Consider the following 13,027-nt stretch of genomic DNA (forward strand, 5'->3'; position numbering starts at 1 on the left):
GCAACAGGGTTTTCTGTTCACGGCAGCCTCTCTATCATTTGACTCCCCCCCACCTTTATTGAAAATAGCTTTTTCTCTTGCATAACTCTGATGAAGGGTTCCCCTCCTTCTACCCCTCCCCAAACCCCCAAATCCAGATCCGTCCTCCTTTCTGTTACTCATTTAAAAAAAACAGCCTTTTAAGGGATAATAATAAAACAAAACAAAAACTAACGCATAAAACGAGGGCAAAGGAAACAGAAGGACAGGAGCCTTAAAAAGGCACAAGAGACCTACTCGTTCACATACTCAGGAATCCCATAAAAACTCTGAACTGGAAGCCTCTCTCTCTCTCTCTCTCTCTCTCTCTCTCTCTCTCTCTCTCTCTATATATATATATATATATATATATATATATATATATATATATATACACACACACACACACACATACACAAAGGACTTGTAAGGTAAAGGAGAAAAACATATAAATAAAAGTAAAAATTAAGATAAAATTAATGATCAAAAAACTTCTGACATGAAATTTTGAGACAAGAAACCTTCAGTGATGCTGTTGAGTTCATTTTCTGTTGGCTATCTACTGCTGGGTGTGCAGACTGTAATTTAGAGTAGTTTGTTTCTCCAGTGAGTCTCCCTCAGGAAAAACTAAAATTTCCTTTGGAAATGGTTATCAATTGGAGATAGTTTCTGGCATAGGGATGGAGTCATTTGTCCACTCCTCCTTTCGTCTCTGGAACCCCGTCTAGTGTAGACCAGGCCATGGCCTCTGCATGCTGTCTCAATCTCGGTGAGTTCATATGAACTTTGCTCATGTTGATTTAGAGGGTCTTGTTTTATTGGTTTCTCCATCCTCTCTGGCTCTTAAACTCTTTCCACTTCTTCTTCTGTGGGGTTCCCTTAGCCCCAAGGATTAGATTTGATGGAGACATTTCATTTAGGGCTGCCCAATGTTCCAAGGTCTCTCACTCCTTGCATATTATCCAGCTTTGGGTCTCAGTATTTGTTCACATCTGCTGTGGGAAGAAGCTTCTCTGATGATGGTTGAGCAAGTCACCATCATTTGATTCTTAAGAAGTCCATCTTAGTTCTTTACGGAGACTCTTCTCTAAGGTGGACCACTGTTATTGAACCCTCTTCCTTCAGTCATACTTATGACAATACTGCTGCTTAGCAGTTTTTTCCCTTTGTTTGTTTGTTTATTTGTTTGTTTTTAACTGCCTGCTTATTATCTGACTCTTTCCAGGCAATAAGTTCCTAAAGAGCAGGGGCCATGTCTAATGTCATTCACCCTGGTAACCATAGTGCTGTAAACAAGGCATGATACACGATATTGAATAACTTTGTAGACTTTCTGACAGCAGGCTAAAAAGGTCATAAATATGCCTACATTAACCATATCTGGTGGCTTGATTTTATTGATTACATTGATGTGCAATATTTTCATCTTAAGTCCCATTAAGTCACTTTGGAGTGAGTAATTTGAAACAATTATGTGAAACTACATGGACTGATGAAACAAGATGGAATGACAACATGCCACTGAGCATTATGTGGAAATGTTATGACTTATTAGCTGACTATCAGCCAATTATAATAAAAGTCACTAATATTAAGAAGAAAAAAACACTTGAGTAACACTAAGTGTAGCCTTCAAGCATGGTGCATTTTATCATAAATCCAGAAGTAAAATTGTTTCTCTACTATAACAGATAAGTATTTAGTGAGCAGCTATTATTTGGATATAGTGTCTTAGATATAGGTGAGATAAGAATCCTATCTTCCTTCATGAAGTTGTCATTACATTTCTTTGTTAAATTATTGAAAGGACAGTGAATGTCATGAAATACCAGCCTGCCACATAGCATAAAATGCCTGGAATGTCTCTGAGTGCTGTAAGCCTGCTGCTGCAGCTGCTGGTATCTCTACTTTCTGCATCATGGGGTCACTGGCCCCTGTCTGAGTCTGAGGTCATTGCATCTGATTGGATGTGTCTGACTGGAGTGCTCAAGGAACTGATTTGCATGGCTAGTTGCAAAAACAAGCCTGTGTACATTTTGTGTGTTTAAATTCCTAAGAGTAGGAAATTTCATAAACATATAAGTACAGTTGAGGTACAAGACAGTCATGATCATACTTCTTTAACCCCTCACCACACACACACACACACACACACACACACACACACACACACACACACACTTACTTCTCACTTGGCCCTGTTTTCTCTCTTTCTCTATTTGACATTGAGATTCAAAAACACTTTGGTTTCTGATCTTCGTCACTGTAGTAGTCTGGGTAGCATTGGTTTCTTGGCAAACTAGGATCTTATAGTAGAAATAGGAGATAGGGTTTGATGTTTGCCATGAAAAAAAATGATAAAAATTAAAACACGACAAAAGAACAAAAAAAAGCAGTTAGCTTTAAAAACTACTACAATTAGGAACTTAATCACATAGCGGGAAAGGGCTTTATGACTTTGTAGAAATAGTGAACTGAAAAGAAAATGATTATTAAATTCCTGGGCAAAAAGAAAAAATAGTGTCCCTATTTAAAAAAAATCCAGTTGGGCGTTGGTGGCACACGCCTTTAATCCCAGCACTTGGGAGGCAGAGGCAGGTGGATCTCTGCGAGTTCAAGGCCAGCCTGGTCTGCAGAGTGAGATCCAGGACAGGCACCAAAACTACACAGGGAAACCCTGTCTTGAAAAAACAAACAAACAGAAAATGTCCTATCGCAAGCTGGGTAATGTTGGCACACACCTTTAATCCCAGTACTGAGGAGACAAAGGCAGGTGATTCTCTGTGAATTCCAGGCCAGTCTGGTCTACAGAGTGAGATCCAGGACAGCCAAAGCTACACAAAGAAACCCTGTCTGGAAAAACAAAACAAAAAGAATCCCATTGCAATATAATTAAAACACAATAAATTATGAGTGTTTAGTTTAAGAAATCTGACAGTTATATTTACCTCTATAACTAAAACACAAAACAGAAGGAAAACCAACTGGAAACTAAGTGTTTCCTATTTATACATTTCCATGGTGTTTCTTACTGTCCCTTGCTTCCCTTCTTCTCTCCTAATGAAATGTTCTTACTATCACTCTGTTCTTAGCCTTCATATATCCAGAATCACTCAATATGAGCTATATTCTGTTTAGATTAGTAATCCAAAAAATCACTTTGACAATTCAGTCATGGTTTGCCATTCACTAATATTTTATGCTGTATTGACACATAGTGTATTCTATTAATATACTATATTTATTCTTCTATCAAGATACAGGCTAGGATCAATAAGAATTCTGTAAAAAGCCTCATGCAAATTGTTTTCTTTGTGGTAAATGTTCTCACTTATCCAGGAAGGGTCAATATGTATGCAGTTTTATAAAAAATGTCAAAAATCTTTCCAAGTCACTGAAATATTTTATATTCCCATCAGCAGGGGAATGAGTCTAAGGCTGTATAAACATTAGGATCCACACAGGGTGTAAAATGGTATTACAAATGTAGCTTTAACTTTCTGTTTCCGTAATTGCTAATGTTTCCAGCCATCTTTTCATATATTAAATGATTTTGTTACATTCTTCCGTAAAATGTCCATTAATATCTTTGGGGAGTTTAAGATATCTTCTGTCATCATCCTGTTGACCGGCACGCATGTTCTGTATATGCATCTTATTGTTCTCTAATCTCTAGTTGGCATTTGTCTTCTTAATGATACATTTTAATAGGTTCACAATTTTAATTTTGATGAAGTTCAGTTTTCCCTTCTGTGTATTGTGTTTTGAGGCTATGTGCATTATTTTATCTTCTTCAAAGTATAAAGAGATTATCTTGTATTTTGTTCTATAACATTTATAATTCTGGATTCTGGTGCTGGGTCTATGAGACATCTTGAATTTAGCTTCTAGTGTACAGTGAGACAGTGTTTGAGATTCAGTGTTTAAAGAAGTGATATCTAATGTTCTCAGCAGAATTCCACTTTCTTATCAGTAACTTGGTACTCCCATACCAATGAAGCGAATACATGCTTGATTTTATGTCTGTGAATGTGCATTATATAGTTTTGGCTAATCAGAATGACAGACTCTAGTAAAGCATCGAAACAAATCATTTTCTTCAATTTTCTAATTCACATTTGCATTTATTTTAGGAGAGATTAGAGTAGCCTTTGTCCTGTACAACAACCTGGGTCCTTATTTGTCTACGGAGAATGCCAGTATGAAGCTGGGCACAGAAGCCATGTCCACAAATCATTCTGTTATCGTCAATTCTCCTGTTATTACAGCAGCAATAAATAAGGAGTTCAGTAATAAAGTTTATTTGGCTGATCCCGTGGTATTTACTGTTAAACATATCAAGGTAAGGAAATGACATGTCATGTTTCATTTTCTACAGTATTTATATTTGTTATAGAATGCATATCAAATGTATTAATTTTATTTCAATATTTTTATTATCAATATTTATATAGTATATTGTTAAAGAATGTAGTCATGATTGTCTTCAGAAATATTCATAAAAATGTCAGAAAACTAAGTAAAACTGGTCTTCATATGAAATGATATGTTAATTTTTTTACATAGTAACATTATTACATCTAGATGTAATATGTATAATACAATATTAGATATTCTATATATGTACCACACAGTTCTTAAAAGAGCTTGCAATGCACTAAATTAATCTGGACAGCAATATTTCACATGCTATTATAAGCAGTCATGTCTGTGTCTGAAGATATATTTTTGTATATGTACAAATCTGGAAGTTGTAAATGTTATAAAGATTTGTAAAGACCACCCTTTTAGAAGGCTTTTCCAATGGTTGGCTTCTTTGCTTTGAAATTTAAAAACCAATCCAATTGTAAAATATTGCTAGTAACATTGTTCTGGTATCAACAGTTTTGAAAAATAGTAATCTCACTTCTAATCAGACAGAACAAATGCCAGGCATTCAATTTCACTTCAGATTGATGAGGGCCACTTAATATGAATATACTGAACACACCTCTGTAAGGATTACAACATATCATGAGGCTGTGCTGTGGGTAAAGAAAATGCCTACTTCATTTGCTCGGTCGTAAAATAGTTATTGCCTTTATTGATCTTTTTCCACCATAGCAGTCAGAGGAAAATTTCAACCCTAACTGTTCATTTTGGAGCTATTCCAAACGCACAATGACAGGTTATTGGTCAACACAAGGCTGTCGACTCCTGACAACAAACAAGACACATACTACATGCTCCTGTAACCACCTCACGAATTTTGCAGTATTGATGGCACATGTGGAAGTTAAGGTAAGATATGCCATAAAGCATGTTCTAGTATGCAATCAGGCTGCTAATTCTAAATATCCCCAATTCTTTTTTCCTAGTAGTTCTAGCCAAGAACTCCGGCATTCATGCCGTATCTGTTTGAATGATTCAAATCACTGCTTCTTTCTTTTTCCATTGTGAACATAAAACATAAAATTGAAGTTTGTTCAATAAATCTCTTTGTACTATCTTTGTTTTCAATTAGACAAATAAATGCTATACCGTAACCTCATGAGCAGGGTAAATGGGACTGTGTTAATGGAAGCTGGGATTAGATACATTGACGACTAAAGAACTATATATAGATTAAACACTGTCAAACCAATTCCTGGAAAAATAACAGATCTGTGTGATACATAGAACCTTGTGGAACAGAGGGTTTGGCATATTGTAATACAGTGTGGAATGGAATGTCTAAGGAAGAGTTCAGGTGGTTGACAGTTTTCACAGTTGAAAATGAGTTATGTTGGCTGCATCTGCTTCTTTCTGGAATGACAGCTTTTATACATATAGATGATTGAGAAAGAGAGCTTGGGTTTTCAATGGATGAGAAGGCTGAGTGAGCTTTAGGGTATTGTCTAACATAGGAGAACTATCAATGGTTAGACTATAACATAGTCTGTATCCAAAAGTCCTAGGTCAACAAATTGGTTGGAGAGGTTGGAGATCTCTGCTTTTTTTTTTTTTTTTAAGCAAGATACTTTGGTAATGACTAGGAATCCTGGTGCCTCGCTTCTCTCAAACAAGTTGGCAAGGACCAATATCTCAGTTGATTCTACTTGTGGATCATAGTCAATAATTACAGGGAGAGGAGCCGTACCTTTTATGTGACTAAAAAATACAAAAATAGGGAAGTTTTCTGATAAAATATCCAGTGAAAAAAATATATAGTTATAGTCATAAACTAAATGAATATTTAAAGTTAGTTCATAACCTATAATTTTCTTCAAATGTTTTATGTATTAAATATAATAAAACCTGTAAGTTACCCAATATAAAAGTTATTAATCTCATATAAATTACATTATATAGTAAAAAATATTTTCTCTTAATACTTTGGAGTTTTGTTTTATTTTATGTAATATGTTTTTTGCTTGTATGTATGTCTGTGTACCACGTGTATAGTTCCCACAGAGGCCAGAAGAAGCCTTAAGATCCTTTAGAACTGGAGTTATAGATGCTTCTTATTTGGGGTGTAGGTGCTTGGGATTGAACCTTGGTTGTATGGAAGAGCTGTAAGTGCACTTAACCACAGAGCCATTTCTCCATCCATATAGTATATAATTTTATATAGTTAACATAGTATTTTTGTTAGAGTGAAGTATGCATTATGTCAACATTTAATCCTTTGTTTTCATAGCATATCGTAATACCTCAGTCTAATTTTTTAATAGACAATTGAATTTTTAAAAGCATAAGTACTTAAAACCTAAATTGGCCATGACAATAACTGAATGTTCCTTCACAAATTTTCCTATTATATATATAATATTGCTTAGTATGCAATTTTAAGAATTGATAGATGATACATTTAGGGCAAATTACTTTATGAGGTGAATGCAGTTTGAAAGAATACATATTTTAAACCAGTTTAACTGTTCAATCGAGGACAGTTTTGTTGATATATAATGTATTAAAGGACAAGATAAATTCTGCCCTCAAGAATATAGTTTTTCATAGAGAAAGCACAAGCAAATAGTTACATGATAATAAGGAAGAGATTAGAATGAAGTTTTTTGCAGTGTTCTATGGTAAAACTGAATATATAAAGTCAGAAAAAAATTAGTAGATTCGAGGTGGTCAGTTATAAGATTCCTATTAAGAAATTAAGATAAGTTGTAAAGAATATACCAATTAGATATGGCATTAAATATAACTTTATATAACTTCAATGACAAAGAAGTTAAATATGATGTTTGAAAATGGTATGAAAAATCTAGGATTACTGCACCATGTATACACCATGGCTGGCCAGCAACTGGAGATGAGGACTTCAGTAGGCCTGTGGCTAAGTTCAGTAAGCTTAACATTTATAGGCTGGGACTGGAGTCTGAACACACACACACATACGGCACAGCTTATGTGTCTCAATATTTACAAACAATACACTAAGTTGGGAAACATGAAACATACTGATTTACAAAAACTTAGCTGTAATGGCAAGGGGGACACAAAATCTGAACTTAGAATTCTTAAAATTACCAGAGTTCTGCTGGAATGTGACAGTATGGGAGTGCATCACCGAGTGGGACCCAGTCAGTGGTCTACTTTACCTGTTAAAAGTATCAGACCTCAACTAGGGTTCTCTTTACAGGGTTTCAGAGTATACATGTAGAATGAGTCTACAGGCAATTTTACTACTTACTACTGCCTTTCTAGAAAGTGATGGCAATGGAATGCTTTGCATTCTCCATAGATGATTCCCAATACCGTAGAGTTACAGATGTGGACCCTAACAGTGGCACATAGTTCAGTAGTTTTAGTAAAGAAAGTCTATCACCATGGCAGGTGTGAGGAAAATTTGTGTTTCAGCCAGACTTAGCACATAAAAACACACATAAAGCTTATTATCTCAGTTATGTATTCTAATAGACGAATTAGCAACAAGAATTTATATACTTGTGAATTTTCACCTCTGTGACATCAGTCAGAGTGGAACAGCTATTAATGTTCAACACATTTTAGAAACTGAAAACTGTGGCAGAGGGTTTGCATACCTTATGCCAATGAGGCAAATAATTTCCTGCTGCATAGTTTTTTTTTTGGGGGGGAGGAGGTGTTATAATTTAGAAAAAATGGTCCAGGTATCCTTGAAGAAGACCACATCTATATCCCACTGGCAACACGAAAATAGAATTACTTTTGCTGTTTCGACACAGTTAAGATTCTGGTCTTCAAGGGACTATGAGGCCTGTTTTGTCAAAGCATTTCAAAGTGATTGAGTTCAGCAAGATTGGCCACATTGACAAATGATAGATTTAATTCTGGAATGCGTTAGTCAGGCTCTTGGATCCTACATTTCAACCAGCCAAGACATTAAACTCTGAAAAATGGATCAAATTTAGGCAACAAAAAATATCATTTTTTTTGGCTCAGTTCATTTCCTAACAGCCCTTCTCCAATCCATTTTAAAAGGATCATGACTGTGACCACTATTGTGTGTCAACAAGAGACAAAATAAATGGAAATCGATATTTTCCTTTAACAATCACTCACACAGAATGCCTCATGTGTATCTTGTATTGCAGTCTCCAGTGATTACCACAGTCAGCTCCATTTTGATCCCGGAACATGAGTTTGACACTTTCATGATTAAAGAAGAACTAAAAATACTGGGCCTAGTCATCACTAAAATTTTCATCTCTGAAAATAAAATATATTAAGAAATTTGCATTAAACTACTGTTTGAAATAGAACAATAATTTATTCATGCACAATGAGAGATACAGCAGTCAGTTAGAACAGATATATTTGTATATACTAGTTACCTACCTCCTTTAAACTCTATGCTAAACCTGTATAGATAAAGGAACATATTAAATAATTTATTTGACAATTTTGGAAAGAAAGGAAGAATTGCCAGGATAATCTTGATAACTGTTGACATTGAATCTTGGCATGTATTTTCTTCCTCTCTCTCTCCCTCCCTCTCTCTCTCTCTCTCTCTCTCTCTCTCTCTCTCTCTCTCTCTCTCTCTTTTCTTGCCTGTCCAAGCACAGTTCTTTTTCCTTTATTTTATAAAGAAGTGCATCCTTTGGGAAAAAGGAATCACATTTTCTCAAAATAACACATATTTCAAAAATTTTAGGCATTTGGAGTTTACTTTTTTTTATTTATAAAGAAAAACATTTGATTGGAGTGGCCCGATTACAGTTTCAGAGGTTCAGTACATTATCATCTTGACTACAGTTTCAGAGGTTCAGTCCATTATCATCTTGACTACAGTTTCAGAGGTTCAGTACATTATCATCTTGAACAGGGAGAATGGAGATGTGCTGGCAGATGTGGTGCTGGGGCTGAGAGTGCTACACTTAGCAATACTCATTTTCTCTTTTTGTTTGTTTTCCACACTGTGAGGACCTTAGTAAGATAATCATCATAAAGTTATTGAAAAAACTTTTATTGTACAGCAGGTTCTCTATAAATATAAGTTCCTGTTTCCCATTTCTTCCACATATTACCAAACTCCAGTGATTATGGTTCAAATTTCTGGCCCTCAAGGCATGAGCATGAGAAGAAGAATAAAGAACTGAAGTTGTTCTGATGGTTGTGATTCCGATGATTACTGAGGTCCCTTTGATTTAGAGATGTAGAGGAAAGTGATGGATCTGAACCTACTTGGTCAGAGAGGGCTTAACAAAGAAATGTCCTGACCTGTAGGAGGAGTATGATGTGGTTAGCTAGGTGATGTGTGGAAAATGAGTTGATCATATTCTTGTAGCACTTTCTCTACATGCCCTGCCTATAATACTCCTGTTTCTTTCTTTCTTCAGCATCTGGAACTACTTGGCTTTCTCTTCTGATTGGTCCTCACCCACACACCCTCTCATCATCACTTGTGCCCAGAGTTTACCAAATTGCTGCTTTTCTCCCTAGCTGATCTTATGGAGTCATGTGGTATTAAATATCAATTAACAGTTCCTAGGTTTCAATCTTCATTTCCAGACTCAGATGTAGCCAGTGGCTTGACAGAACTGCAGATATTCCTTAACCTCTGTTGTAGTTAAATCCCAGTGCTCTCATTATAAGGCATAAATGGATTCAATACAGGGGACATCTCAAATTTTTAATCCTAGCCTTGTTTAGTTTAATTGTTCCTAGTCCACATATATTATGCTGCAGCTGCACAAAATCACCAAACATAGCCTATGTTAGAGTAAAATGTAGACAGTCATATGATTTATTAAATACTGTAGAGAAAGTGTATAACAGAGAGGTTGATGTGCCCAGGAGAAAGAGGTGGGCATTTTGAAGTTATGATGGGATATGAATACAAAACACAGTGAACAAACACTGATTGCAATAGAGTGCATGCTGAAGTACAGGTTGATGGCTCCTGTGGAGACATGGCTGACAGTGATATGCTGCTTACTGCTACTACCCAGCACCCTTTTACTACATGTTAGACTAGGGAAATGCTGAAGTTCAACTCTGAAGGGTGGTTTTTATCAATCAAATTCATGTTTTGCACCATTATATTAAAAATATTCTAGGTCAAGCCATTACTCGTCCAGCTGTCATCAATTGGGTACAATCTGTAGTTAGCTTTATGTGAGAAATATCATAATTCACATAGTCTTCTCCATCTTGTTAAATGACTACGTTGCTTTGCGCGGTGTCCCATCCTGTACCACACACCGTCTTCGTTTTCCTTGTTTTTACTGATCCTGCACATTGGTTCTGTTAATACACTGTGGACAAGAGAGACCTGATCTCAGCACCTCCATTGCTATCCTCCTGCTTCAAGCCCCTGGGGTCTCCTCACTGAGTTTTTGCTAACACCCCTTAGCTAGTCTCTCCTCTCCTTGTCCCTCCCAGGTCTATTCTCAGAGTGGCTGCCAAAAGAATACGTCAATACTGTAAATTAGATTACATTCCTGCTCAGCTTTATTCTCAAAAAGCAATTTTGAAAATCTTTTAAAATGCAACTCAATAGCCAGGCGGTGGTGGCACACACCTTTAATCCCAGCACTTGTGAGGCAGAGACAGGTGGATCTCTGTGAGTTCAAGGCCAGCCTGGTCTACAGGAGTTCCAGGACAGGCACCAAAACTACACAAAGAAACCCAGTCTTGGAAAACAGCAACAACAACAACAAAACAAAAACAAACAAACAAAAAAACACTGCAACCTAAGACTCCTTACCTTAAATACAAATTTGCAAATGCCGGCCCCCATTAGCACCTTGTACCTCTTAACTTCTTTCCTATGGCTCACATTGTGTGAGACTTTCCCAAACACAGCAGGTGTGCAGTCACTGAAGAAAGCTTAGCTCCTTCCACCCACCACAGTCACAGGGCTTAAGATAACACAAAGTTACCTTCTCAGGGAGGACTTCCTTGTGCTCTTTGTTTCAAATTTCACGTCATCCCATGTGCATGAAATACAGTGGAGAGTAAGAAAAATCAGGCCCCTTGGCTCAAGAAATGTACAGTTTATCAAGTGAGAGATGTGATGAGATCTCAAATTTGATGCCGAGAATGATTTTTTAGATATGGCAACCTAGGCAGACAACAGAATGAAGCGAGTACCTCTAACCCCATAGTTCAACTTTGGTAAGAAAAGTAAGTAAGAACGCTGAAAATTTTGTTTGTTTTCACTACCATTTTTTTTCCCTATAAAGTAGAAGGTAATGGACAAAGGTAGATTTTGTTTTATTTAAATTTTTAAAATTGTCCTATTTTGATTATCTGTTTTAAATTCATGACTTAGCACCAAAAATCTAAATAACAGTGAGCAACCACTTTTCAGTGAGCTAGTCTTTAAGTCTCAAATTAGATGGTAGGGAAAGTAAATAGATTTTAAATTAGATTTACTAATGGGTAATATAGATCATGAATGCTTATTAATAAGTTGATTAAATGCATAGTAATCACAAACAATGACACTTGAACTAGATATATATCTGCTGGAGAAAAGTTTTGTGAAGAAATACATATCTATTATTAGATTTATATGTGCTATACCAAAGTGACACTTGGGGATCTCATAGTCTATAAATAAGTATCACCATTCTTACAAAACATTGAAGGCTTTCTTTTTCTCCCACTCATAAGTAGTCATAATCATAAAGTGATTTGTTACTATTTTTATTATATCTTTTCCTCTTTTTCTTACATATTTTACAAGTCTATCATTTGACATTGCAAAGGAATTAGGAAAAACCATTTTTTGTAGTATAAGGCAAACAAATTTAAAATTTATTTTAATTGTTTCTGGAATACTGAAACTTATAAAAATCATAATCTTGCTGGGCGGTGGTGGTGCACATCTTTAATCCCAGCACCTGGGAGGCAGAGGCAGGCGGATCTCTGTGAGTTCGAGGCCAGCCTGGTCTGCAGAGTGAGATCCAGGACAGGCACCAAAACAACACAGAGAAACCCTGTCTCAAAAAAAAAAAAAAAACAAAAAAAACCAAACCAAAACAAAAAAAATTATAATCTTAATTTGAAAAAGTTAAGGCTTCAAGCAAAATAGTAAAAATATTTTAAAATCTTTTTGTTTCATTTTTTCATGCATGTATGCATCTAATAAGTTAACCATACTCTACCTCTTTTTTAATTTGGAATTTTTAAATACTTCTAATAATTCTTTGAGAATTCATACTGGCTTACAATGTCTTTTGATTATGTTCACCCCACATTCCTCTCCCTACCTCCTCTCAGTCCTCGATGCCCCACCCCCTCCCGACTTCGTGCTCTCTTTTTTTTAATATAGCCCACTGGGTCTAATGTGCTGCCCATATATTCTCTAAGACTGTAAGTTCATCAACTAGAACATGGTTTCAACCTTCCAGTGGCCAAATCCTTAAAAACTGCCTGTCCTTCCTGAGGAGTCATCAGCCACCAATAGCTCCTCAACTAAGCATGGAAGCCTGTAAGCCCCTTTCCTTCCATGCTGGAACTTAGACTGGTCTGATCTTGTTTAGGTCTTAGGCAAGCAATCTCAGCCACTGTAAACTCCTGAGTGTAGTGGTCCTGTCATGTCCAGAGG

General features: G+C 36.1%; 1 protein-coding gene across 36 annotated transcripts in view; it reads left to right on the forward strand.

The window, feature by feature from the left end:
- Adgrl3 (adhesion G protein-coupled receptor L3) overlaps positions 1-13,027 on the forward strand; it is a 754,357-nt gene that overhangs the window by 619,360 nt on the left and 121,970 nt on the right. For all 36 annotated transcript variants that reach the window (XM_052735282.1, XM_052735248.1, XM_052735252.1 and 33 more), the window contains 2 exons: positions 4,152-4,360; positions 5,122-5,298. In XM_052735282.1, the coding sequence (XP_052591242.1) occupies positions 4,152-4,360; positions 5,122-5,298 (386 nt within the window). The remainder of the gene's footprint in view (positions 1-4,151; positions 4,361-5,121; positions 5,299-13,027) is intronic.

The sequence above is a fragment of the Peromyscus californicus genome, unplaced genomic scaffold (genome assembly GCF_007827085.1).
Source record: "Peromyscus californicus insignis strain IS unplaced genomic scaffold, ASM782708v3 Scaffold_13__1_contigs__length_99412109, whole genome shotgun sequence".
In the NCBI taxonomy this organism is placed as follows: Eukaryota; Metazoa; Chordata; class Mammalia; order Rodentia; family Cricetidae; genus Peromyscus; species Peromyscus californicus.